At 55.4% G+C, this 23,430-nt stretch overlaps 1 protein-coding gene across 4 annotated transcripts in view; it reads right to left on the reverse strand.

Moving 5' to 3' along the window:
• The window catches only part of LOC138807776 (kinase suppressor of Ras 2), a 200,803-nt gene that overhangs the window by 150,277 nt on the left and 27,096 nt on the right, over nucleotides 1-23,430 (reverse strand). For all 4 annotated transcript variants that reach the window (XM_069993534.1, XM_069993533.1, XM_069993532.1 and 1 more), the window contains exons 2-3: nucleotides 13,729-13,869; nucleotides 11,413-11,563 (exon numbers count right to left, since the gene is read on the reverse strand). In XM_069993534.1, coding sequence (XP_069849635.1) covers nucleotides 11,413-11,563; nucleotides 13,729-13,869 — 292 coding nt within the window. The remainder of the gene's footprint in view (nucleotides 1-11,412; nucleotides 11,564-13,728; nucleotides 13,870-23,430) is intronic.

A 23,430-nucleotide genomic window follows, 5' to 3' on the forward strand; every position in this document is an offset into this window, starting at 1 on the left:
GTGTGTGTCACTGCACCTGGCTGTGGGTTAAGAAGGTGGTCTCAACATGCTATCCAAACAGCTAGGATGGCAGGCATGGGCCACCAGAACCTGGCTCACAGACATCTTCCTCACACCAGCTTGTACGTCACAAACTTGCATGTTCTGTGCGGGTAAAGTTGCCCCTGGATTCTCAGTGCCCCGCAAAGAGATGGAGAAAGTGACAGCTTTCAACACTGAACACTGCCTGGAGTCAAGGAGCAGGGCTGAGTCCTAAAAACATTGTTTTATCTTTTTGTGGGATACCGACTGGGGCTTTAACTCAGGGCCTTGTGCTTGCTAGTCACGGGCTCTACCACTTGAACCACATCCTAGTCCTTTAGTTTTTAGTTTGCTTTGCAGATAAATCTCAAACGCTTTTGCCCAGACCAGCCTCAGACCCCAAGCCTCCTAGCTCTGACTCCCATGTGGTTGAGATTACATGTCCAGCATTACGTTAGTTCACTCACATCCCCCCCTGAAGCAGGGTGACTGTCATCACTTTGCAGACATGGCAGGGAGGCTGAGGGAAGAGCATGCAGGTCTGCCCACCGCCTGTCAGCTCCGACAGAGCACAAGTTTGAGCCTGGAGCTACTCAGAGAACTTCAAAGGCCCAGGCTGAAGAGCCAACATCCTTCTGCTAGACCTTGTTCAGAATCCCGGAAGTCAGAGTTGAACCAACTGCAGCTCTTGTTCACGAGAAAGTTGCCACAGGCCACTGGGGGCCCTGCCCAGCCTTTCCACAACAAGGCTCTGTCCCCTGGCAGAGGAAGTTTGCTGACGAGAAGTCCCTGAAGATAAGCTGTCTCTTCACATCTGAATTTCGAAACCATTCTAGCAAAACTCCATTAGGCTCTGAGTGTGGCAGGAGATAATGATCTGACTTTCTCTCTTTCAATCACCCTCCCCCGCATCCCCATAACGAAACGATATGGGGAATTAGATGGTTCTAATTAATGACTCAATAAATGGAGAGAAGGGGGAGGGGGCTGGCAGGGCTCCTACGTCTCATATCCTCAATATACATTTCAGCTTAGATAGAGTTACAGGACCACAGCAGGTTCACCACTCCCTAAAGAGAGGACCTCCGGTCCGGTGTGGAGGCGCATGCCTGTAATCTCAGCCCTGGGAGGGGAATGTGAGGCTGAAGAAGGAAGATCCAGAGTTGGAAGCTGTCCCGGATTACGGAGTGAGACACTGTCTCTAAACAAAGGACTACTCCCACCCCTACCCCAATCTCAGAATCATAATCACAGCCCTCAGTATTAATGGCTGGAAACCTCTACCCACAAGACCTGGGCTGGACCTTGGAACCTAGGACAATGGGTCCCTTCAGAGACAGGGCCTCCTCCGCCTTCCAGCCCGTCCACAGTGCCCCTCAGAGCCAAAGCTGGCCGGCATTGGCATTAAAGAGTGACCTCCGGGGTCAAACTAGTGACGGGCCAAAACCCCAGGTCCCCACCTGGCTTCTGGCAGCTTCCTCACGTGGGAAGCAAAGCCTCGCTTGAGCCAGTATGGGGCCGATGGTTATCAGCCAGGCCTGTGGGTCAGTTCTTGGCTGCGTGGCCTGAAGCAAGGTGCTTGGCCACTCTGTGTCTGCGCTCCCTTGTCTGTAATCTGGGAAAATGGCAGCCTCCCCGGACTGTGGTACCACCACGTGCCGCGGTAGCAAGTTGAGGTGCTTGGGGGGCACAGGACACACACGGGGCCCAGCGGCCGGCCCCTGAGATGCAGTTGATAAATGTGTGCACACCGGGGTTGCTTTCCTGGGGTGAGGTGTGCTTACAGGCCAGCCTGTGGAGCCGGCGAATGTGTTCTGTAGCTGCAGGAGGAGAAATGAATGCTACCAAGGGCTGACAAGGAAGGGCAAGTCCCGGGACACAGGGGGCCCAAGGGGGACCCCGGGGCACACCATTGACCACTGCCCATCCATCTCCCCCACCACACCCCAGCTCCCCGGATGCCAGCCCACACTGAAGACAGGATGGTGAGCATCGAACGACCCACAGGGATGAGGGAGGGGAAGGGAGGAGGTGTAGACAGGAAGCATGCTGGGAAACTCCCTGGTGGTGGCAGCCTGTGAGCTCATGTCAGGGTAGAAAGCCAGACAAAGCGGCCATGGAGCAAGCTCCTACACCACAGCCATCCAAGGCCAGAGGTGCCCAACCAGGCAGCCAGAGCCCTTCTCTCCCCTTCTGCAAACATCAACTCTACCTTCTAGGTCCAGCACGTACCCTGGGTGCCACATGAAAATCTACTACCACCGAGCACACCTTGGGCCACACGAGGATGACACGTTAATATGTGTAGAAACAATCACTCAAGAGACAACAGAAGAAAAGACAAAAAAAATCACAACAGAACCCTGAACAACAGCCGCACAAAACTGCCATATTTGCAGGAAGAAATGAGGTGTCACCAGTGATTTTCAGAAAACTAATTAACAACTCGGCTAAAATAAATAAATGAAGCCAAGGAGAAAAGGGTACGAGACAAGCTATCTCATCTTAATATCATTTCTCTTTTGTTAAAAATGGATATGGAGGGGGGAAAGAAGCCAGGAAATTATTATAATTAAAATGTAATTGTATCTTCCTTGGGTGATTTTGAAAGCACTTTTAAATACTGAAATACTTCATGTGAAATAGCTCACATTAAGATGTGAAGATAGGCATGATCATAATTGATGGGATATATATATATATATATATATATATATATATATATTCGTTTCTGTTTTCCAAATTTTTGTGGGTTATAAATGATTTTAATGTCCCAAAGAGAAATAAATGTTACTTGAAAAACAAATAAATTGAGACATCTAAGACTCCCCAAGACCCAGCTCAGCAGGGAGGGAGAAGAGGAGCATCTGGGTCTAGCTGACCTTGGAAACTCTGAACACAGACCCCTCGGCCCCTTCTAGGCTCCAGAGGCTGGTCTGCGAGCACAAGGTCACGGGCGGCGGGGAGGGGTGCTCTGCCTAACTCGGATGCTGATTGGATTAGAGCCTGGTTCTGTTTTCCTCTAAGTAGATTATGCTCTTCTTGAACTTGCTCCAGTGGGTCCCGGAAATGTAGCCCAGGACAGTCGTGTGGTTCGTTTTCTGAGCTCACTGGAATATGTTTAAGTATGTAATAATACATTTAAGCTTAATCAGATAAATCACTAAATCAGATCGTTATCTTTGAAATCAATTTGAAAAAGCAAGCTCTGGCTGTAAGTCCTGGCCAAGGAAGGATAGACAGAAAGAGGAAGACTTGAGGCAGAGGCCAAGGTCACCATCCCACCCCCACCCCACTCCCAGCACCAAAGGCCCCCCACCCTGGACCCTCCCTTCCCCCTACCCAGAAGCTCAGCTCAACAGCTCTTCAGATCTGCGGTGATGGAGTCAGTATAAAATATCATCTAGGCTCTGCCAGTCTTCAAGACCTTTTAGAAGACGCCAAGGCCAGAAGCTCACATGGGAACATCTGGTCGACCTCCCTATCGCAAAGCAACTAAACTCTGGTCCTCAGGCCAGACCCCTCTCAAAGCTGTGTTAGGTGACTGGGATCCTTTGAGTCAAGATTAAGGGACAGGAGCAGGAGACAAGTCGGTACTAGACTTAGATACCTGGCCACTCTTTCTGGGAGACTTCAGACAAGTGACGTCACCTCCCTGTGCCTCAGTCTCCCCATGTGCACAATGGTCTGTCCACAGCATTGGGCCCAAGTTTACTCAGCTGTGTCTTTTACTGTTGCTGAGTGGTTTTTATTCCACTTCTTACCTAGTGTATTTTTATGTGGACAGACAATATCCCTAAAGACAAGAAGATGCCTGGGAACATTCTTGTTTTATTTTAACAAATGTTAACAGAGTCAGGATCGAGGGGGGGTCATCAGAACACAATGGTAATCAAATGGATACCATCTTTCATCTCAAAGAAGCTACAGCGTGATGACACAGATGGGAAATAAACACGCAATGAAAACCTGGGACATGTGCTACCAATCAAATGAGCAAGGGATTCTGGGTGTTATTTTGGGCTGTGATGGGGGCGGGGGAGTGGCAGAAACAGGAAGACTTTTCAACAAAATGAACATTTAAGCCTAAATATGCGTTCGCTATATAATACATTCAACAGGTGACAGCTAGGGAGGAAGAAAAGGATGGAGTGTCACGCTCCAGAGAGTGCAGGATAAACAGGGGTCCGGAGATGAGAAAAGCACACAAGAACTGCAAAAGAAAACGGGAAATAAACAAAACTGTAAGGAGCTGAATGAAGCCAGTGAGGTCCAGGGGTGGATCAGGCCCCGGGGGACAGAGGGCTTTGAACAGGGGATGTGTATGACTTCAGTCGGGATTTTGAGAGCTCACTCTGGCTCCACACAGAAGGCCTTGGAGGGAGACAACATGGAACAAGGACACCAGAGGGGAGGCCAGGGTCGTAGTTGCAAGAAGAGTGCTGAAAGAGGCTGTTCTGAAAACAGCATTAACAGCACCGGGATGTATGAGGCATCATGGGCGCTGGACTGAAATGTGCACGACTTGCAACCAGAGAGAAGGCACCAACACTTACTAAAACGAGGACAATTTCAGAGGAAGAGGAGCGGTCCCACCCCAGACACATGAAGTTTAAGATGCAAGCGATAGACCCAATGAGTGACTAGAGGCAAGAGAACCAGCAGGACAGTGTGCTTCCTGAGAAGTTCAGAGAGGAGAATGTCCCCCCAAAAGGAGTGGTCTACGATTATAGGCTGTGCTAAGAGATCAAGAAAGGGAAGAGGGATGTGTCTCTGATTCACCTCACTATCCAGAGCCTGCCCTGCAAGAGGCCTTCACGGATGTCTGTGGAGGGAGAGATGGGTGTGTGGGCTGCGTGTGGGCTGTGTGTGGTCGTGTGATAGATGGGTGACTGACACATGAATGGGAGGATATGGATCCATGGTTGGGCAGACAGGGCCACAGTTGGACGTCTGCATAGATGATTGACAGATGGGTACATAGATCTAGTCGTTGCTCTGGCCACAAATAAGTTAGCCAATTTCCTAAGGGAAGGATACTTTTTCTTTTTACATAATTTCCCCAGTCTAGAGAGTGCTTTCCACCCCATCCTTCCCCTCTGCAGTCCACATAGCCATTCTATTTCCTAGAAAGATCTTCTCCAACTTCCCTAGCTAGATGGCTCCCATACCCTTCCTCCCAGGATTCATCAGATTCTCACATCAGCACATTTCTTTGTTGGATGGTCCATCACCCATAGGCAGGGTCCTGGCCCAGCACTGCCAAGTCTGCAGCATCTGGTAGAGTACCTACTGTACAGGAGGGGCTGAGAGCCTAGCTAGGAGATGGATGGGGAGACAGCTGAGTGGGTGAATAAAGAGACACGTGGCCAGTTTCCTGTAGGACACCCTTATGGTGAAGCTGTCCTGACATGGCTAAAAGAACGAGGTGGGTGGATGGATGGGGGAATGGATGGAAGGGTGCATGTATAGCTGGATGGGTGGATGTGTGACTGGATGGATGATGATGCATAGATGGATGCATGTATGGTTGGATGGTTAGATATATGGATCGGTGGATGGATGGATGGATATATAGATGAGTAGATGAATGGATAGATGGATGGATGCATGGATGGATGGTTAGATATATGGATGGGTAGATGGATGGATGGATATATGGATGGATATATGGATGAGTAGATGAATGGATAGGTGGATGGATGGATGGATATATGGATGAGTAGATGAATGGATAGATGGATGGATGCATGGATGGATGGATGGATAGATGGGTGGGTGGACAGATAGGTGAGTGGATGGATGGGTGGACAGAAAGAAGGACAAACGGAGATGGATGGATGAATGGAGCAAAAGGAAGAAAATTAGAAAGGAAGCAGGTGGAAGACTATAGTTAAGGATCGTTTTGCTAGATCATCACTAGAAAGGGAGAGGGAGGGAGTCGGGAGGATGAGTGAGTAAATCCATCCCTTCCTGCTGACCTGTGCTATGGACAGCCACAACCTGACACAGTCTCGTTCCACCTCTGCCCAGCCGTCTGCTGCCGGAGCCCGCTGCACCTCCAGGGAAGACGCTTGCCCTGCTGGCCTGCAGCCTCGGCCAGGGTGCGGCCTCATCCTGTCCTGGGACCCTTGCTCCCACTGCCTTGCTGCACTGGGCAGGGACAGGCTACTGGCACTGGAGAGGAGGGGGGAGGAGATTTTTGAAAGGCCAGGGCAGGAAAAAACACCCCACTAGACAGACAAACAAAAGAAAAAATAATATGTGCATCTTCTAAAGGAAGGGTCAAGCCCTCTACTCTCAAACTATTCAGAAAATGATGAGGAGAGACACCTCAAGTCTGGAAGGTGACCTCCAGGGGGCGCTGGCTGGCCTTAGCAGAGGCAAGTGTTAGTATACAAGCACACACGTGCACAGCTACAGTCCCCCTGTACTTGCACTTGCTTGCAAATACGTGCTGTCTCTCTCTGTCTCTGCCTCTGTCTCTCTCTGTGTCTCTGTCTCTGTGTCTCTCTCCTGGTCCTGGGGCTTGAAGTCAGGACCTGGGCACTGTCTCTGAGCTTTTATACTCACACTCTTCCAATCTGAACCACAACACCATTTCCCTCTTTGTAGTAGTTAATTGGAGATAAGAGTCTCATGAACTTTCCTGCCTGGGCTGGCTTTGAACCATGATCCTCCTGAGGAACTAGGATTCCAGGCGTGAGCCATCAGCTTGCTCCCTCTCTTTTTTACAAATTGGTTCTCAGTGGCCCTGGATGCTCCTCGATTCCAAGCCGTGATGAGCCAGGGGCAGGGGCGGGAGGACAGACTGCCCTTTGGAGAAGAAGGAAGAGGTGCATCTGCTCGGGGAGGTGCAGGGCCCAGCCACCGCCAGCACCACAGCAACAAGGGGCCTCTCTCTCCCCTGGCCAGAAAGTGCTGGAGCTCTGCCTGGTGGCCACATCTATCTCCAAATTACCTCAAACCAAACTGGGATGGGCCAGAGCTTAAGGCCCAGACTCTGGAGACCACCCACCCAGTTGGTGTGCAGGTGCGGGCCTGAGACAGTGGCTCAGCTTGGGTTCTCTGTGGAGAATCAAGAAGAGGCGTGACTGCCGAGCGAGGGCACCATGGGGGGTACACGCGTGACCAAGTGCCTGGCACGGAGGAAACGGTCCATCAGCACCACATGGTATTGTTATTGTTGTTGTGGTTGTTGTATGTTTCTTTAATTAGGAGGCATTATATTGTCATTAAAAATATCTAAGGGCTGGGAATGTGGCTCAGTGGTAGAGTGCTTGCCTAGCATGCATGAAGCCCTAGGTTTGATTCCTCAGTACCATATACACAGAAAAAGCCAGAAGTGGTGCTGTGGCTCAAGTGGTAGAGCGCTAGCCTTGAGCAAAAGCAGCCCAGGGACAGTGCCCAGGACCCAGGACTGGTAAAATAAACAAACATCATAAGCTGGTAAGAGTATCACTATTTTGTAGAGAGGATTTGCAGGACCAGAGAGGTTGAGCAACTTTTCCTGACCTCAGACCCTGTGTTATTAGGCAAGCTGGGGGGGCAGCTGACTGGGGCCGCGGATGGCGCTGGAACTCAGGGCGGCCTGACCATCGGGCGGTCACAGGTTGGTGCCTTTCCCCAGCCAGAGCTCTGCGAGGCCTCACCTGAGGGGTGGGAAGGGCGGCCGGGGAGGAGGGAAGGGGGCCATGCACCCGGTAAGCACCCCGTGAGAAGATCGGGCCATTCACTCTCTCTCCTGGCTGTATTTCCCCAGGGCTGTTGAAGGAACCTGCTCAGAAATGAGGCCGTTTCTTTCCTGCGCTCACTAAGCCTGGGTGCCAGGAACCTCCACCCCTAGAATGGAAGAGAGCCCGAAGAGAAAAGAGGGAGAAAAGGGGGGAATGTGCTGCGTCCTAGGGACGCCTGTCTCCTTCAGATGATTAAAAAGATGTTGTCAGAATTCTCTCAGCTCTGGAGCCTTTGAGGCAAGGCTCAGGGAGAGGGAAAAACAACATTTAAAAAAAAAACAAAAAGCTAAGCTATTAGCTCGCAACAGATTCCTCCAAAGAGACAGCTGGAATTCCAGCCACAAACGTGATTCCAGAAGTCAGGGCGCTGTGTGGGTCTGTTACCATTCTTATTATGGTTATTGTTATCCCTGCTACAGTACTGTCATTCCTACGGCTCCTTCCCCCCTAACTGCTGTCGCGAAAGAAGGAAAACAGAGGAGAAAGTCAGCTCCGGGGGAGGGGGTGGGAGGGAAGGGTTAGGAAAGTGGATGACAGAAGAGGGACGCGGCGCGCCCCACGCCCCCAGCTTCCCGGGGAAGGGGCCGGGCGCCCGGGGGCAAGCGGCGCGGGGCGGCCGGGTCGGGCGCCAGGGCCTCGGGCCACGTCCACGCGGCCTCCCGCCCCGGCCGGCCAGGGGCTGCGGCACCGGGCTACCGTCCTCGCCAGCTCCGCCTCCCCAGGACGCGGGTCCCAGGGCTGGCGGGCAGGGCCTCGGGACGGTGCTCCCGGGCCGGCCTCGAGCCGCGATCCTCCCGTCTCTGCCGCCCGCGGCGCGGGGACTGTAGGTGTGCGCTGCCACGCCTGGCCCTGGCGTCTGTGGCTCCGGGTGGGTGTCACCGCGCGCCTCGGATTGGGGGGGATGGGGGGTCAGGGTTCACGGGGGGTCGGGGTTCACGGGGGGGTCGGGGTTCACGGGGGGCTCGGGGTTCACGGGGGGGACCCTCGTCCCACCCCCCGCGCCCCTCCCCTGCGTGGCCCCTTCCCGGCCCCGGGTGACCGTCGCCCGGCCCGGGCCGCTCGGAGCCCCAGGGACGGCGAGGCCCCCAGGAGCAAGGCCGGGTTTTACTCCAGAGTTCGGGCCACACGGTTAGTTAAGGTGAAAGTCAGGCGATTCCACGCCCCCAGCCGGGTCCCAGGTGGAAGCTTCCAGAAAGGCGGGGCGCCCCCTGGTGGATAGCGGCCACGCGCACGCCACGCGCATGCGCAGGAGCACACCGCGCTCTCCAGGCTTCGCTCCCCCCCCCCCCCGAGCCATGGGGGGCGGGGCCTGCGCCTGCGCCGTGGGGTCGCGATCCCGCTGTCACCCTAGGCCCTGCAGGAGCGCCTGGCTGGGCCAAAGGAGCAGGGGAGGCCGGGGCACACCTGGAATGGTGTCTTGTGTGACACTCAGGGGTCAAGGGTCAGAGGTCAGCTCGTCTGGATCAGTGTCCTGTGTGACACTCAGGGCTCGAGGGTCAGGGGTTGAGGGTCAGGGGTCAGCCAGGTCTGCAGGAGCCGGGAGAGGCCCCAAGAGACCGAAGCGCCGCCCGGCTCTGTCGTCAGAGCGAAGCAGCGCCGGGGAGAAGCGGGGCGCGTGGGGCCGGGCCGAGGGGCCACCCAGGAGCCCGGGACGGCCGGGCTGACCAGCGTGGGGGCCGCGGGGCCGCGTGCGCGGACCTGGGCGTGCACGCGGGGGTGTGTGTGCGCGGACCTGGGCGTGCACGCGGGGGTGTGTGTGCGCGGACCTGGGCGTGCACACGAGGGGGGGTGCGCGTGGACATGGGCGTGCACGCGGGGGTGTGTGCGCGTGGACATGGGCGTGCACACGGGGGGGGTGTGCGCGTGGACCTGGGCGTGCACACGGGGGTGTGTGTGCGCGGACCTGGGCGTGCACACGGGGGTGTGTGTGCGCGGACCTGGGCGTGCACACGGGGGGTGTGTGCGCGGACATGGGCATGCACACGGGGGGGGGTGTGCTCGGACATGGGCGTGCACGCGGGGGGGGTGTGCGCGGACCTGGGCGTGCACGCGGGGGGGGGGGGTGTGCGCGGACCTGGGCGTGCACGCGGGGGGGGGGTGTGCTCGGACATGGGCGTGCACGCGGGGGGGTGTGCGCGTGGACATGGGCGTGCACGCGGGGTGTGTGCGTGCACATGGGGGGGTGCGCGTGGACATGGGCGTGCACGTGGGGTGTGTGCGTGCACGGGGGTGCGCGTGGACATGGGCGTGCACGCGGGGGGGGGTGTGCTCGGACATGGGCGTGCACGCGGGGGGGGTGTGCACGGACATGGGCGTGCACGCGAGGGGGGGGTGTGCGCGCGGACATGGGCGTGCACGCGGGGGGTGTGTGCGCGTGGACATGGGCATGCACACGGGGGGGTGTGCTCGGACATGGGCGTGCACGCGGGGGGGGTGTGCGCGTGGACATGGGCGTGCACGCGGGGTGTGTGCGTGCACATGGGGGGGTGCGCGTGGACATGGGCGTGCACGCGGGGGGGTGTGCACGGACATGGGCGTGCACGCGAGGGGGGGGTGTGCGCGCGGACATGGGCGTGCACGCGGGGGGGTGTGTGCGCGTGGACATGGGCGTGCATGCGGGGGGGGGGTGCGCGGACCTGGGCGTGCACGCGGGGGGGGGGGTGCGCGTGGACATGGGCGTGCACGCGGGGTGTGTGCGTGCACGTGGGGGTGTGCGCGTGGACATGGGCGTGCACGGGGGGTGTGCGTGCACGTGGGGGTGTGCGCGTGGACATGGGCGTGCACGGGGGGGGTGTGCACGGACATGGGCGTGCACGCGGGGGGGGTGTGCGCGCGGACATGGGCGTGCACGGGGGGGTGTGCGCGCGGACATGGGCGTGCACGCGGGGGGGGGGTGTGCACGGACATGGGCGTGCACGCGGGGGGGTGTGCGCGTGGACATGGGCGTGCACGCGGGGGGGTGTGCGCGTGGACATGGGCGTGCACAGGGGGTGTGTGCACGGACATGGGCGTGCACGCGGGGGGGGTGTGCGCGCGGACATGGGCGTGCACGCGGGGGGGTGTGCGCGCGGACATGGGCGTGCACGCGGGGGGGGGGTGTGCGCGTGGACATGGGCGTGCACGCGGGGGGGGGGGTGCGCGTGGACATGGGCGTGCATGGGGGGGTGTGCGCGGACCTGGGCGTGCACACGGGATGCGCACATGTGCATGAGTGTACAAGGGATTGCTGGGATCTGAGAACTGCGATTCAAAGCCAACCACGACAGCAATTAATCAATCACCAAAAAGCTGGAAGGGAGCTGTGGCCTTAAGAAAAAAAAAAGCTCGAGGACAGGGCCCAGCACCTGAGTCAGCCCCAGGACCTGCGCGCTCCATCTCCAATTAAAGAGCAAAAAGCTGGGCAGGAAGTGTGGCGCAAGCGGCAGAATACCAGCAATAAGTGAAAAAGACAAGCGCTAGGCCCTGAGTCAAACCCCCAGAACTGGCAAAACGGAAGTCCAGACGGCACTCCAGAACGTAGACCCTGCCCAGATCTCAGATCTGGGGTCCTGCTCCCCCACACCAGGACCCAGAAACCACCACCCCTCTCAAGATCCACCCTCCCCCATCCCCGCACCCACCTTCCCCCCCAGGCTGCCCAGCCCCCCCTGCTCACCTGACAAGTGCACGGCCCGCAGGCAGGACAGGGAGGCGTTGAGCCGGGCACACTCCTCGGGGTTAGCCCCAAACTTCTCCACCGTCTCACACACCTGCTCATCCGTCATCTCCAGCAGGTCTTCCAGGCTCAGCTGCCCGGGGCAGATCTCCTAGGGGAGGGCATGGAGAAGGAGAGTCACTGGGCCTGGGCCACGAGGTCCCTGTGGGCAGTCACCAGGGGCGGTTGCTAGGTGCACACTCTGTGCTAGTGTTGACCCTTGAGCACCTGGAGACACAACTCGGCATCCAGGGCCATGTGGCAGGGCTAGGGAATAGTACACAGTAGGGAAAAGGATGCCTCTGGACAGCCAAGGTAGGAACAGATACGCAGGGCTCCAGCCAGCAACGTGGAGGAACTGTGGCTTCGCCGCTCCTGCCCCAAACCCTGCAGATTTGTCAAACACAGATGTATCTATATATGCATATAAGAGCAATCAATGGACCGGAGCGCCTGTGGCTCAACACCTGTAATCCTAGCTACTCAGGAGGCTGAGATCTGAGGGTGGGAGGTTCAAAGCCAGCCTGGTCATAAACATCCGTGAGACTCATCTCCAATTCATCACAAAGAAAGCTGGAAGTGGCTCAAGTGGCAGAGTACTAGCCTTGAGCAAAAGGAGTTCAGGGACACTGCCCAGGCCCTGGTCTAAGGACTAGTGCACACGTGTGCACACGCGCGCGCGCACACATACACAAGAGCAATCACTGGTAATGATGTCAAAAAAAATCATTGTCATTTAAACTAAGTCAACATGATCCTGGGCTAGGTGATATCATGGAGGTCTCCTGCCTTCTTGTGGTCGTGCCTGAGTATTACAGCAAAACGCAACACACACACACACACACACACACACACACACACACACACACACACACAAAATGGGAAGGATGGACTAGGCCAGGGTGATAGCGTGGAGTTCTGCCCTCTTGTGGCTGTGCCTTGTATTACAGCAAAACACATCAAATTGGAGGGAGGCTAAGCTAGGGTGATAGTGTGGCGTTCTCCTGCCCTCTTGTGGCTATGCCTTAGTATTACGGCAAAACACAGACATTAAATTGAAGGGTTGGCTTCTAAGCTAGGGTGATAATATGGAGTTCTCCTGCCCTCTTGCGGCCATGTCTGAGTATTACAGTAAAATACAGATTCCCACATCACATTGGAGGGAATGGAGTCTAGGCTAGGGTAGGATTCCAGGATCCTTCTGCCCTCTCGTGGCCATATCTGTACATTACAGGAAAATACAGATTCCCACGTTAAATTGGAGGAATGGATTCTAAGCTAGGGCAGGATCCCAGGATACTTCTGCCCTCTTGTGGCCATATCTGTACATTACAGGAAAACACAAGATCTGTATTAAATGTAAGATCATTGAAATACAAGATCCACATTAGATGCACATTAATTCCACATTAAATTGAGAAGGAATGGGGGAGGGGAAAGGGAGGTAGGGAGGGAAGAAGGGTGGGAGATAATTGTCTACTCAAAAGGTAGACAAAAAAAAAGGTGTGGATGATTCTACACCTGAAATTCTCCCTGTAAAGCCTCTGTAAAGTGACTGGACGGGGAGGGGGGTTCAACAATGACTCTGGTTTTACAGAGAGAGCTTGGCTCCACTGGGTCAGGGCCATGGAGAGTGTGGCTCAGCCTGGAGTGGGGACACCCAGCCTGAAGGGGGACACTAGCCAGATGCTCTGGTTTGGCTTTGCCATTGGAAAATCACCTGCCATTCCCAAGGCTTTCCACAACAGGCTGAATGAAGCCTGTCTGCCAGACAATGAGCTGGACATTCTCTGTGGATCAGGCCAAGCCAGTGAGAGAAAGGGAGGACCACGCTCCCTGTGGCTACCACATGGGAAGACCACGGCTCTGACCCTGCGATTCAATATGGCAGCCACTTCCCACAAAATGCAATCCTCAGCCACAATTCAAGTGTCCCACGTGGCAGATGGAGCCAAGAACACGGATGAAGAAGAATTCCCACTGGGAACCAAGTCTCCATGGACAGCCCTGGACTGAGGGAAATTACTTGGCTAGAGTGACTCCATTAAGTATGAGGGCTGGAAGGTTTTCTAGCTGACTCTGAAGCCATGCCCTCAGCCAGCCTGTCCAGGAACTTCAGAGATCCTGGGCACATTAATTGAGGACCTATTATGTACTAGGGACAGTGCTGGACCAGGGGAGGAATGGAGCAGGTGGGTGCTGGGTTCTGGGGGAGGAGAGGGAGGAAAGGCGAGGGGAAGAGCGGAGAGGGGAGGGAGCAGGGCGGCCTCTGGTCACCTCCACAACTTCCTTGCGGACATCCACGATCCGGAACCAGTGCCGGAGCTGGGGGAAGCCATCGAGTTCAGCGTTGCGCTCCTGCAACGCCACCTTCTTCTTGCAGGACAGCTGCCGGCTGAAGTACTTGACCAGCTTGCTCTGAGGAGACAGCAACAAGGCCCTGCTCAGAGGCACTGACGTCAGGCCCAGAGGGAGGAAACCTGCCCGCCCCAGCCCCGGCAGCCCCGGATGGGGACGAGGTGCTTCTGCTTCAGTGAGAGCATCCCTCCGCCTAGGATGAGGATGCTTGCATCTCCCAAAGGCTCGCATTCTGGAAGCTTCCAGGCGGATGCAGCCACAGGTCACTGCCGTGGGCAAGGATTCATGGAGTGCATACAGGACCAAGTTGGTTCTCTTGCACTGCGGGACTCAGGTGAGAAGCAAGAGGCCTGGTGCTGGAGGCTCACGCCTGTAATCCCAGCTGTTCAGGAGGCTGAGACCAGGAGGATCTGGGTTCAGAGCCAGCCTGGGCAGGAAAGTCTGTTACACTTTAACTCCAATGAACTAGCAAAATGCAGGACTAGAGGCAGGGCTTAAGTGGCAGGGCAAACCAGCAAAATAACAATGAAAGAAGAGGAGGGAAACATGGCAAGATTAAAAAAAAAAAAAAAAAAAGGAAACTGTGTCCATTCATGAGCACTTTTACCTAAAACAAGAAAAGTAACTCGGAAGATGCAATCATGGAAGGATGTTTTTAAATCTCTCGATCCTCCTTCATAAAAACTGACCTGGGGTTTGGACTGTGGCTTAGTGGTGGAGCGCTTGCCTAGCATGCATGAAGCCCTGGGTTCGATTCTTCAGCACCACATACACAGAAAACACCAGAAGCAGAAGTGGTGCTGTGGCTCAAGTGGTAGAGTGCTAGCCTTGAGCAAAAGAAGCTCAGGGACAGCGCCCAGGTCCTGAGTTCAGGCCCCACAACTGACCAAAAAAAAAAAAAATGACCCAGCAAACAGATAGCAAACCAGAGAACACCTCGTTTTCAACTATAGTCAGGGCCCCCAACCCCAGCGGCCACGAGATATTCCCTGAGAGCGCATGGAGCCACCCGGCCCCCGCTGACACCGGGGCTTAGGACAAACACTTGCCCAGCAAGTCCTGAGCTCAAAATCACCTCAGGTGGCCCAGAGAACACGGCGCCTGCTGAGACCACACGGCCGAGGCGCCGAGTCTCAGCAGCCCCACGGCCACACTGGGCTGGCTGGAGAGGCTCCAGGCCACATCCCCGGAGACAGCCATTCCCAGACGAACCTCCAAACCTAGACCGACCATCAGCTGACCAACAGCCACCTGAGCAACAGCCCCTCCTGGGCAGGACCAGAGTTCGAACTCAGCGCCTTGCACTTGCTAGGCAGGTACTCTACCTCTTCATCCATCCCACCAGCCCTTTTTTGCCCTTGTGCTTTTTTTTTTCACAGTAAGGTCTCACACTTATGCCTGGGCAGCCAGAACCACGATCCTCCCTTTTACATTCTGAGTCGGAAGTAAAGCGGGGCCTTCACAAGGCAGGGGGCGGAACTGGGGGTGGAGAGACAGACACACCTCACATGTGTGTGAATACACACACACCTCGCACATGGGTGACTCATGCCTGCAGTCACAGCTACTCAGGAGGCTGAGATCTGAGGATCACAGTTCAAAGCCAGGAAAGTCCACGAGACTCTTTCTCTCCAATGAACCACCAAGAAAAGCAGAAATGGAGCTGTTGGCTCAAGTGCTAAGAGCACCAGCCTTGAGTGAGAATGCTGAGGGACAGCGCCCAGGCCCCAGGTTCAAGTCCCAGGACCGGCACACAATGTCAGCGTGTATCAGATGCGTCTGTGGCTGTTCCCTTCGAGTGTGCCGGTCGGGAGAGCTCAGCTCACGTCGCTGCTCCAGGCTTTTAGAAGAATTCACAGCTGCCACGTTCATACGCAAGAAAGCCTGGAAGCCACCGACCCCTCCGCCAGGACGGCAGCAAGCACCGGCAGACGGAGCCGAGAGCAGACGCGCGGCCTGGCCGCCCGGTGTAGCCGCGCAGGGCACAGGGCGCCGCCCGCTTCGCTCTGGTGGCCAGGTTGCAGCTGACCTGGTTTTTTTTCTGTTCCCTTCTCGGAGGTGATGTTAGAAAAAGCAATGCTGGCGTGTCTGTGGCGAGTGGGGGGAATGGTTGGTTTGTGGGGTTTGTTCCCCTAATCTAGGTTGGGTGATTTTTCGTGTCTGCGCACACGAGGCCACGCACCTCCCCTTTCCTGCTTGCATGATTTTTCTGACAGGATCTTGACCCTGATCCTCGTTTGAATCCTTGACACACGCTGGGAGGACAGGTGGGTGCCACCATGCCCAGCGTTTACTGGTTGAGATGGGATCTCGTTAACGCATCATCTGGACTAGCTTCAAACTTCCTCCAATCTTTACCTCCCTTGTAGCGGGGATTATAAGCATGAGCCACTACGCCTGCCTTGGTAGCTATTCCTGCCAAGTCCCCCAAGGCTGAGGACACGGAGTTATTGTGACTGTTTATTCCTGGGGGTTCTTACTGAGCCAACCCCTCTGATGGTACTTTTTTATTATTCAGCCTTCACCATGACTCCATGCTATACATGATTTCTGTCCCATGCCGTAAACAAGGGAGCTGTGGCCCAGGTGAGTCAAGTATCTGGCTCAAAGTCAGAAGGTACTAAGTGGAAAATAAGGTATTTGTGCGCACGCGCGCACGTGCACACGCACACACCAATACTAGGGTTTGAATTCAGGACCTTGGTGCTGCCCCTTAGCTTTCCTTTGTTCAAGGCTAGCACTTGACCCCCTGAAGCCACTCCGCTTCTGGCTTTTTCTGTGATGAATTGGAGATAAGAGTCTCACAGACTTTCCTGCCCAGGCTGGCTTTGAACCACAATCCTCAGATCTCCGCCTCCTGAGTAGTTGGGGTGACAGGTGTGAACAGCTCCCAGACAAATCAGGATTTAACCCAAGTCCAGCAAACTCTTGTTAACGCATAAATAACTACACGGGTTTGACCCCAGCGCTGCCGACACAATAGGAATATTCCCTGTCATCACCACATGAGAAATAGACTCCAAAAAATACAAAAACGGTTCCATGGATTATTCTTCACGGTGACCACAGAGAAGCGATTGCTCCTGCCCGAGGGTCAGGATCTGAACTCGAGGCCTCTGGTCCCAGGCGCTCTCCCCCACCCTCCGCTGCAGGGCCATCAAAGGCAGGGGGCAGGGCTGCAGAAGGTGGTGAGTTTGATTTCTAGGGCGCCCTCAATTCAAGTGCACGCAGAACAGCACGGCACAAATGTCCATCTTCACACAGACACAGAACTCCTGGAAGATGGGCGTCCTGGCCAGGTCCAGCATCTGGCGGCACTGCTAGGGGTCAGAGTGAGGGGTTTCCTCCCTTTTGCCCCCCCACAAACTTGGGCTTGGCTCCTGCAAAGGCCGGAGGGGGGGGGGAAGGGAAGGAGGGGTCAGCCTGGAACCTGAGGTGCAATTCTCCATCTGCCCACTGGGGGGCGATCTGGCACCTCCACGGCAGATGGAAAATTTCCGCAGGCCCAACTCTGAGCCTGGAATCCAGCCTTATTACTGTACTGTGTTAGCAGGTTGATAAATTTAGCAGCACAAACAACAAAAAAAAAAATTAAAAAGTCAAGACATGTGACAGAGCTAAAAATAACTGTGTCTGAAATCCCTAATGAGAAACAGGAAATTTGGCACTCAGACTCTTCACCGAGACAAACCCAGTGTGTTTAGGGGTTTGCTCAAGCAGGAGGCCCTGCCGGATTCTTCGGAAAAGCAGAGGGAGCCGGGCCCAGGGATACACACCTGTCATCCCAGCCACTCAGGAAACTGGGTGGATGTGAGACTCTTAGATCAGCAATTAAAAACAGAATGGGGGGAGGGGGAGCCAGAAGTGGGGCTGTGGCTCAAGTGGCAGAGCACCAGCCTTGAGCCAAAAAAATAGCCCAACAAGAGCACAGGGCCTTGAGTTCAAGCCCTAGAGAACAAGAATACTACCACGTAGATAAAGAATTCTGCCTGTCTCCCCTCTCTCTCCCCTCCCCCCCAGCCTTCAGGGCCTGGCTGGGCAGACAGTCGGCGCTCCATACATTCTCCCTGGTCTTGACATGAACCAACATCAGGGAAACAGGGGCTCTAGGAAGAAACCCTAAGTCCTTTAGGGAGTGGGTGTGGCCGGGGCAAGCCCAGGTCCCAGCAGGGCCAAGGCCGGCTCTGGTTGGTTCTCAGCCCCCAAGAAGATAATGAAATCACTGCCGGAGGCCCAGCGCGGTCCCCGGTTGTCAGGGCGACCACTGTCACAACACCCCGGTGCCTGACGGGGAGAGGAGGATTTGACTGGCGGCCTGTTTAGATCCACAGGCAAATTCACTGCCCAGGGAGGGCAGGGAGATGGCTCCCGTCTCCCCTGCCCTCACGAATCCCAGTGAGAAGAAGGGACCCGGGCAGCACCCCAGCCCAGCCCGGCCCCGGCCCCCTAGCTTTGGGTTAAAGGCTCAGGACTGCTTGTGGCTTCTTTCCTTCACATATACTAATGTATGTCGCCAACAGGACCACATCCCCAGTTAAATGTGGCTATTCTAAATAAACCGTGAAATGACCTGTCTTCGCTGTCGCCGCAGCTCAGCTTTCGTGAGCACCTGCTACGTGCCAGGCATTATAGCAAGGTTATCTGAGCCAGGGCGCTGGTGGCTCACGTTTGCAATCCTAGCTACTCAGGAGGAGGCTGAGATCGGAGGATTGTGTTCAACACCGTAAGAGTTTTTCACTCCAAGGGACCATCAAAAGGCCAGACGTAAAACTGGGGCTCCAATGGGACAGTGCCAACCCTGAGCAAAAAAGCCAAATGAGACCGTGAGGCCCTGAGTTCAAGTCGCAGTATGAGTGCGCTGATTTGGCTGGTGCATGCAAGAGTTAAGAACCGGAGGGGCAGACGTAGGCACAGGAAGGGGGTCTGTGGCCTGCCTGGGGTCACCTGGGAACCCCAGATGCCACTGCCCAGGACCAAGACTGTCCATCACCCTGCACATGTGTGTGCGTGTCAAGGCTAATGCTAGCTGGCTGCTCACGTGTACCTGGGGAGCTTGTTAGAAGCACACAGGCCGAGCCCCGGTGCGGCCTTGAGCAAGCCCCGGGGGCTCCTGGGGCTGGGGGCTTCTCCGCTCTCCTCTAAACGAGGTCCCCCGGCAGCAGACCCAGCAAGTTCCACCGGCCCTGCCCTGTCCTGCAGCAGCCCGGAGCCCCGGGCTCCTCACACCCAAGTGATGAGATCTGGAGAACAATCTGGAATTGGGGAGAGGGCGTGGAGGGTGGCCAGACCCTCCCCACCCCACCCCCAAACCCTGACAAGCAGAACACTGAACTTCTGTCCAAGTTGTCGACACTCCCAACTTTGTTTGTTTTTTGTTTTAGAACCTGGGTAGAAAGAAAATAAACAACAGCACACGTTTCCATTCAGGCTGGCTTTAGGGGAGCTTCTGGATCTGCGGAGCTTAAATGGCGCCCGAATTGGAGTCCATACACACTTTCTCCATCTTACACCTACACGCTGAGCCTTGAGACTCCTGGGTAAGTAAGCCAGGTGGATGGTGTGTAAAAATGGTTAAAATCCAGGCGCCCATGGCTCACCCCTGTCACCCCAGCCACTCAGGAGGCTGAGATCTGAGGATCGAAGTTCAAAGCCAACCCCAGGCAGGAAAGTTCATGAGCCTCTTATCTCCAATGAACCACCAAAACGCAGGAGCTGAGCTGTGGATCAAGTGGTAGAGTGGGAAAAACCAAGGAAGCACTCGCGGCACTGAGCTCAAACCCAGCTCCCCCCCCCCCCCCCCGCACACACACCCCAGGGAATGTCCAAATATCAAAGAAAAAAGTTGTGTGTATTTTACAAGATGGTGTTGTCCGCCCCTGGCTCAATCCCAGCACCACAAAATACAAATACAACAAGTAAACAGAACTGTATCATAGCACCCGTGCTACAGGTTCAGAAACTGACGCACAACCCGCCCGCTCCAAGGCTCCAGCATCTCCCAAGCAGGTTAGCGGTAGAGGCCGGATTCGAACCCAGGTTCCCCGACACCAAACCTCTGCCCCCTGCCCCGCCTCCGCCGACTTCACACTCAGGCCCTGTGCCCTGTGGGTCCCACACCCTGAAAACTTTCCACCCAGATCCCCACTTGGGTCTCCGTTAGCTCCTCGGGGACCTCTGGCCTCCCCAGGGCTGAGATTTTCCACATTTGGCGTCAGCCCCGAGGAACGTTTTGTTAGAAAGTGGAGGCTATTTTTAAATCATGAGACTTGGGCCCTCGGTGTGGGGCACAGAGCCTTACATCCTGCCCTCCCCTGTCCCCATTTCAATTCAAACCCCCCCCACCGCGGGTCAGCTCTTCACGGGGGCCACGGGACCCCCGTCCCCTCTGAGAACAGCAGCACACACACCTGCGCCTTTCCTGTCCACTTCCGTGCACATGGCTGCCTTCCTTCTCTCAATAGAGCCCCCAGTTCCAGATTCTGCCGACCGGCCTCCCACAGAGCCTGCTCTTCTGCAAACACTGCTCTCCCATCCCCAAGTCTGTGTGTGTGCGTGTGTGTGTGTGTGTGTGTGTGTGTGTGTGTGTGTGTGTGTAAACCTTCGGAAGGTTCTAGAAACTTCTAGAAGAAGCCTGGGAGGCGGGGTTCCTGCTGACTTTCACAGGAGGATTTCCCCCTCCTCCTGGCTGACAGCCACCATGGGACATCCACCTGCTAAATCTTGCATCACCTCTGAATGGAGTCATGGGAAGAAGGCTGGGCTGGGAGGTAGGGGCCTGGGCTCCAGGCGAGTGGGAGACAGCCATCGCCGTCCCTGGGAAGAGCTGCTGGCTTTCTTGCTGGAGCCAGTGTCACCTGTGGAGACGCACCGTCACCCCCCTACCCCAGGAAAATGAAATTGTTCCGGGTAACAGGAAACTGGAGGGCAGAATAATGCAGGGGAGCAAGTCCCCCTTAGCTTACGCCAGCCCAGAAATGCCTGGAAGTCTAGCGTGATGGGAAGAAAATAATTGGAATACATTAATGTTTCTCATTTCCCCAAAGAGCAACACTAACGGCTCCGTAGTTATATTCTTTCATCTTTTCGCTTGCTTTTTTCTTTCTCTCTTTCTCTCCTTCTCTCCTTTCAGAACTCCTCTGGCTTTTATCCCTAGCCTTTCAAGAGTTGTGTTTTTGTTTTGTTTCTGTTCTTCACAAACCGATTTCTACTTTTCCAAGCTTTTTCTTTTTCTTTTTGCCCCTTCTCTGGTGTCTGGGGAGAGGAACACATCCACCATGCTAGACATCCACAAAGCTGCTGCCCAAAAGCCAAACCTGGCCCTCCCTTTGTGTTTGTCAATAAAGTTTTATTGGGATGCAGTCAAGCTGCTTGTTCACAGGTTCTGTAGTGGCTTTTATTCCACAACTGCAGAGCTAAGGGAGTTGACACAGAGAATGACCTAGAAGACTTAAACTACCATGTGTCTCGCTTGCACGTGTGTGTGTGTGTGTATGTGTGTGTTCTGGTGCGTGAACTCAAGGCCCTTCACTATTACTTGGCATTTTTCCCCCTCTCAAGGCTGGCACTCTACCACTTGAGCTATACTCTCACTTACAGCTTTTTTGCTGGTTCACTCAACATACAAATCTCTTTGATTTGTCTGCCTGAGCTGGCCTTGAACCGCAATCCCCAGATCGGAGCCTTCTGAGTAACTCAGATGCCAGGCCTGAACTCCTGGGTGCCAGCTACCACCTGGCTCTTTATACCAGTGTTTGCTGATCCCTGATCCCCATTTACACACCGACTTTATGAAAGTCTTTACACCTTGTGCCACATGTGTAGAGGCCGGGCTGCGTCCCAGCCTCTGTCCCCTCCCTGCAATCCCCTGGCCCAGCCAGCCAGGCCTCTCCCCTGGGGAAACACCCTCAGTACAAGCTAAAGCTAAGCTCCGTGCAGGCCTTGGTCCTGGTTTGAGAAGAGGTGAGCTATGTGACACCCCTTCTTTGAAATCTGAGGATGTGGGGGATGCTATATCATCTGCCCCTCAGAAATCTCCAAGCAGATGCCCATGAATACAACAGGCCCCACACCCCAAATCTGTGGAGAATGGTGCTTCATGTTGAAGTCTCCCACAAAAACATGGCTGGAGAAGTTTCGAGAAAGGGCTGCGTAAAAATGTGTGCGCGTGTGTGCGTGTGCAAATCATGAATTACATTCCAGCAGTAGCCTCACACTCCTTGCTTACAGGCCAAAGTCAACCATAAGACGCAATCAGCAAAAGCTGTGTGACCTTGCACACGTGCCTGAAGCTCTCTGAGCCTCCGGAAGCATCCCGTGTGACCGTGGTGTGTTTTGCACGGGGTCACTGTGAGGATCTGACGACCAGGTGTGTTTCTAACCAGCAGGAGCCGGTCCCACACACCTACCAACACATCCCAGTCCTATTTTCCTCTCAGTTCCATTTTGTCACTGGTTTGAGAAGAATTACGGTAAGAAAGATTACAAATCACGAAGAAGGAACACATAGAAACCAAGGTTTCCTGACCACCAGATGAGACCAGCTGTGCATGCTGTCCGGCCGGGGCTGGGACTGCGCATGGCTAAGGGAAAGGACCCAGGCATCCATTCATATCTAACAGCAGTGGGGGGGGGGGACACGGAGGGGGGCAGACAGTGTGACACCCCCACCTTGTCAGGTTTAGCAAATAGAAACTAGAACACATCAGCTGGGCTCACACCTGTAACCCTAGCTACGCAGGAGGCTGAGATCTGGAGGATCGTGGCTCCAAGCCAGCCTGGAGAAGAAGTCTTAGAGCTTCTTGTCTCCAATTCATAGCAAGATGCTGGACTGGAGGGGAAGGGAAGGAACTGCACGGCCCGCTTTCTGGACAAACCCAGCAGCTTCCCTTTCTCTATTCTGGTCTGATTCCTCGATTTACCAAGTAGAAGACTAGGGGCAGCAGCAAGGACGGGTGCTCCGGCCCCAACCCTGGGGGATCCTCACCCTCGGTGGGCAGGGGCCTCTATGAGAAGAACACTGCTTTGCCCTCTCCCTCCTCATGGTAGGGACCCAGGGAAAGCCCCTCCCTGAGTGGGGCCCCCTGTGTCTCAGATCTACTCAGCAAGAGGTCTGGGGGTGAGATCCAAAATTCTGCATTTCTCCCAAAACCCCCCTGGGGCCTCCCCAAGGAGCTGTGGGAGGGGGGAGCAGAGAGGTTGAACAACTCCCTCAGGGAGAGGTGAGCAAATGGGGAAACAGAGATTAGGTGGCCGTGGGCAATTAGTGGAAGGAGCTAGCCACAGAGTCCCAGCTGCCTGTCCCCAGCACCGGGGCGCAGGTGCTCAGTCCAGGCGCCCGGGGTGCCACTGAGGCGTGCGGCTCGGCTGAGATCTGGTTTCCAGGTAAGGAGGAAACAGCTGGGCCCCTGCGCCAGCACCCCGAGCGGGGACCCAGCCACGGGGCACCGCTGACGTCAGTGGAAACTCACCCCCCTGCCCTGACGCGCACAGAGATTACCACACAGAGCTCAGAGGGAGAATCGGGGGAATAGGAATGGAAAATTCTGGAAAGATACCAAACACCTGGAAGGGCACAAGGCGAAAGGGAGGTAACCTTACACCGTGTAGAGACAGAATGCAAAT

This window comes from Dipodomys merriami, unplaced genomic scaffold, assembly GCF_024711535.1.
Source record: "Dipodomys merriami isolate MVZ:Mamm:240054 unplaced genomic scaffold, mDipMer1.0.p SCAF_433, whole genome shotgun sequence".
NCBI lineage: Eukaryota > Metazoa > Chordata > Mammalia > Rodentia > Heteromyidae > Dipodomys > Dipodomys merriami.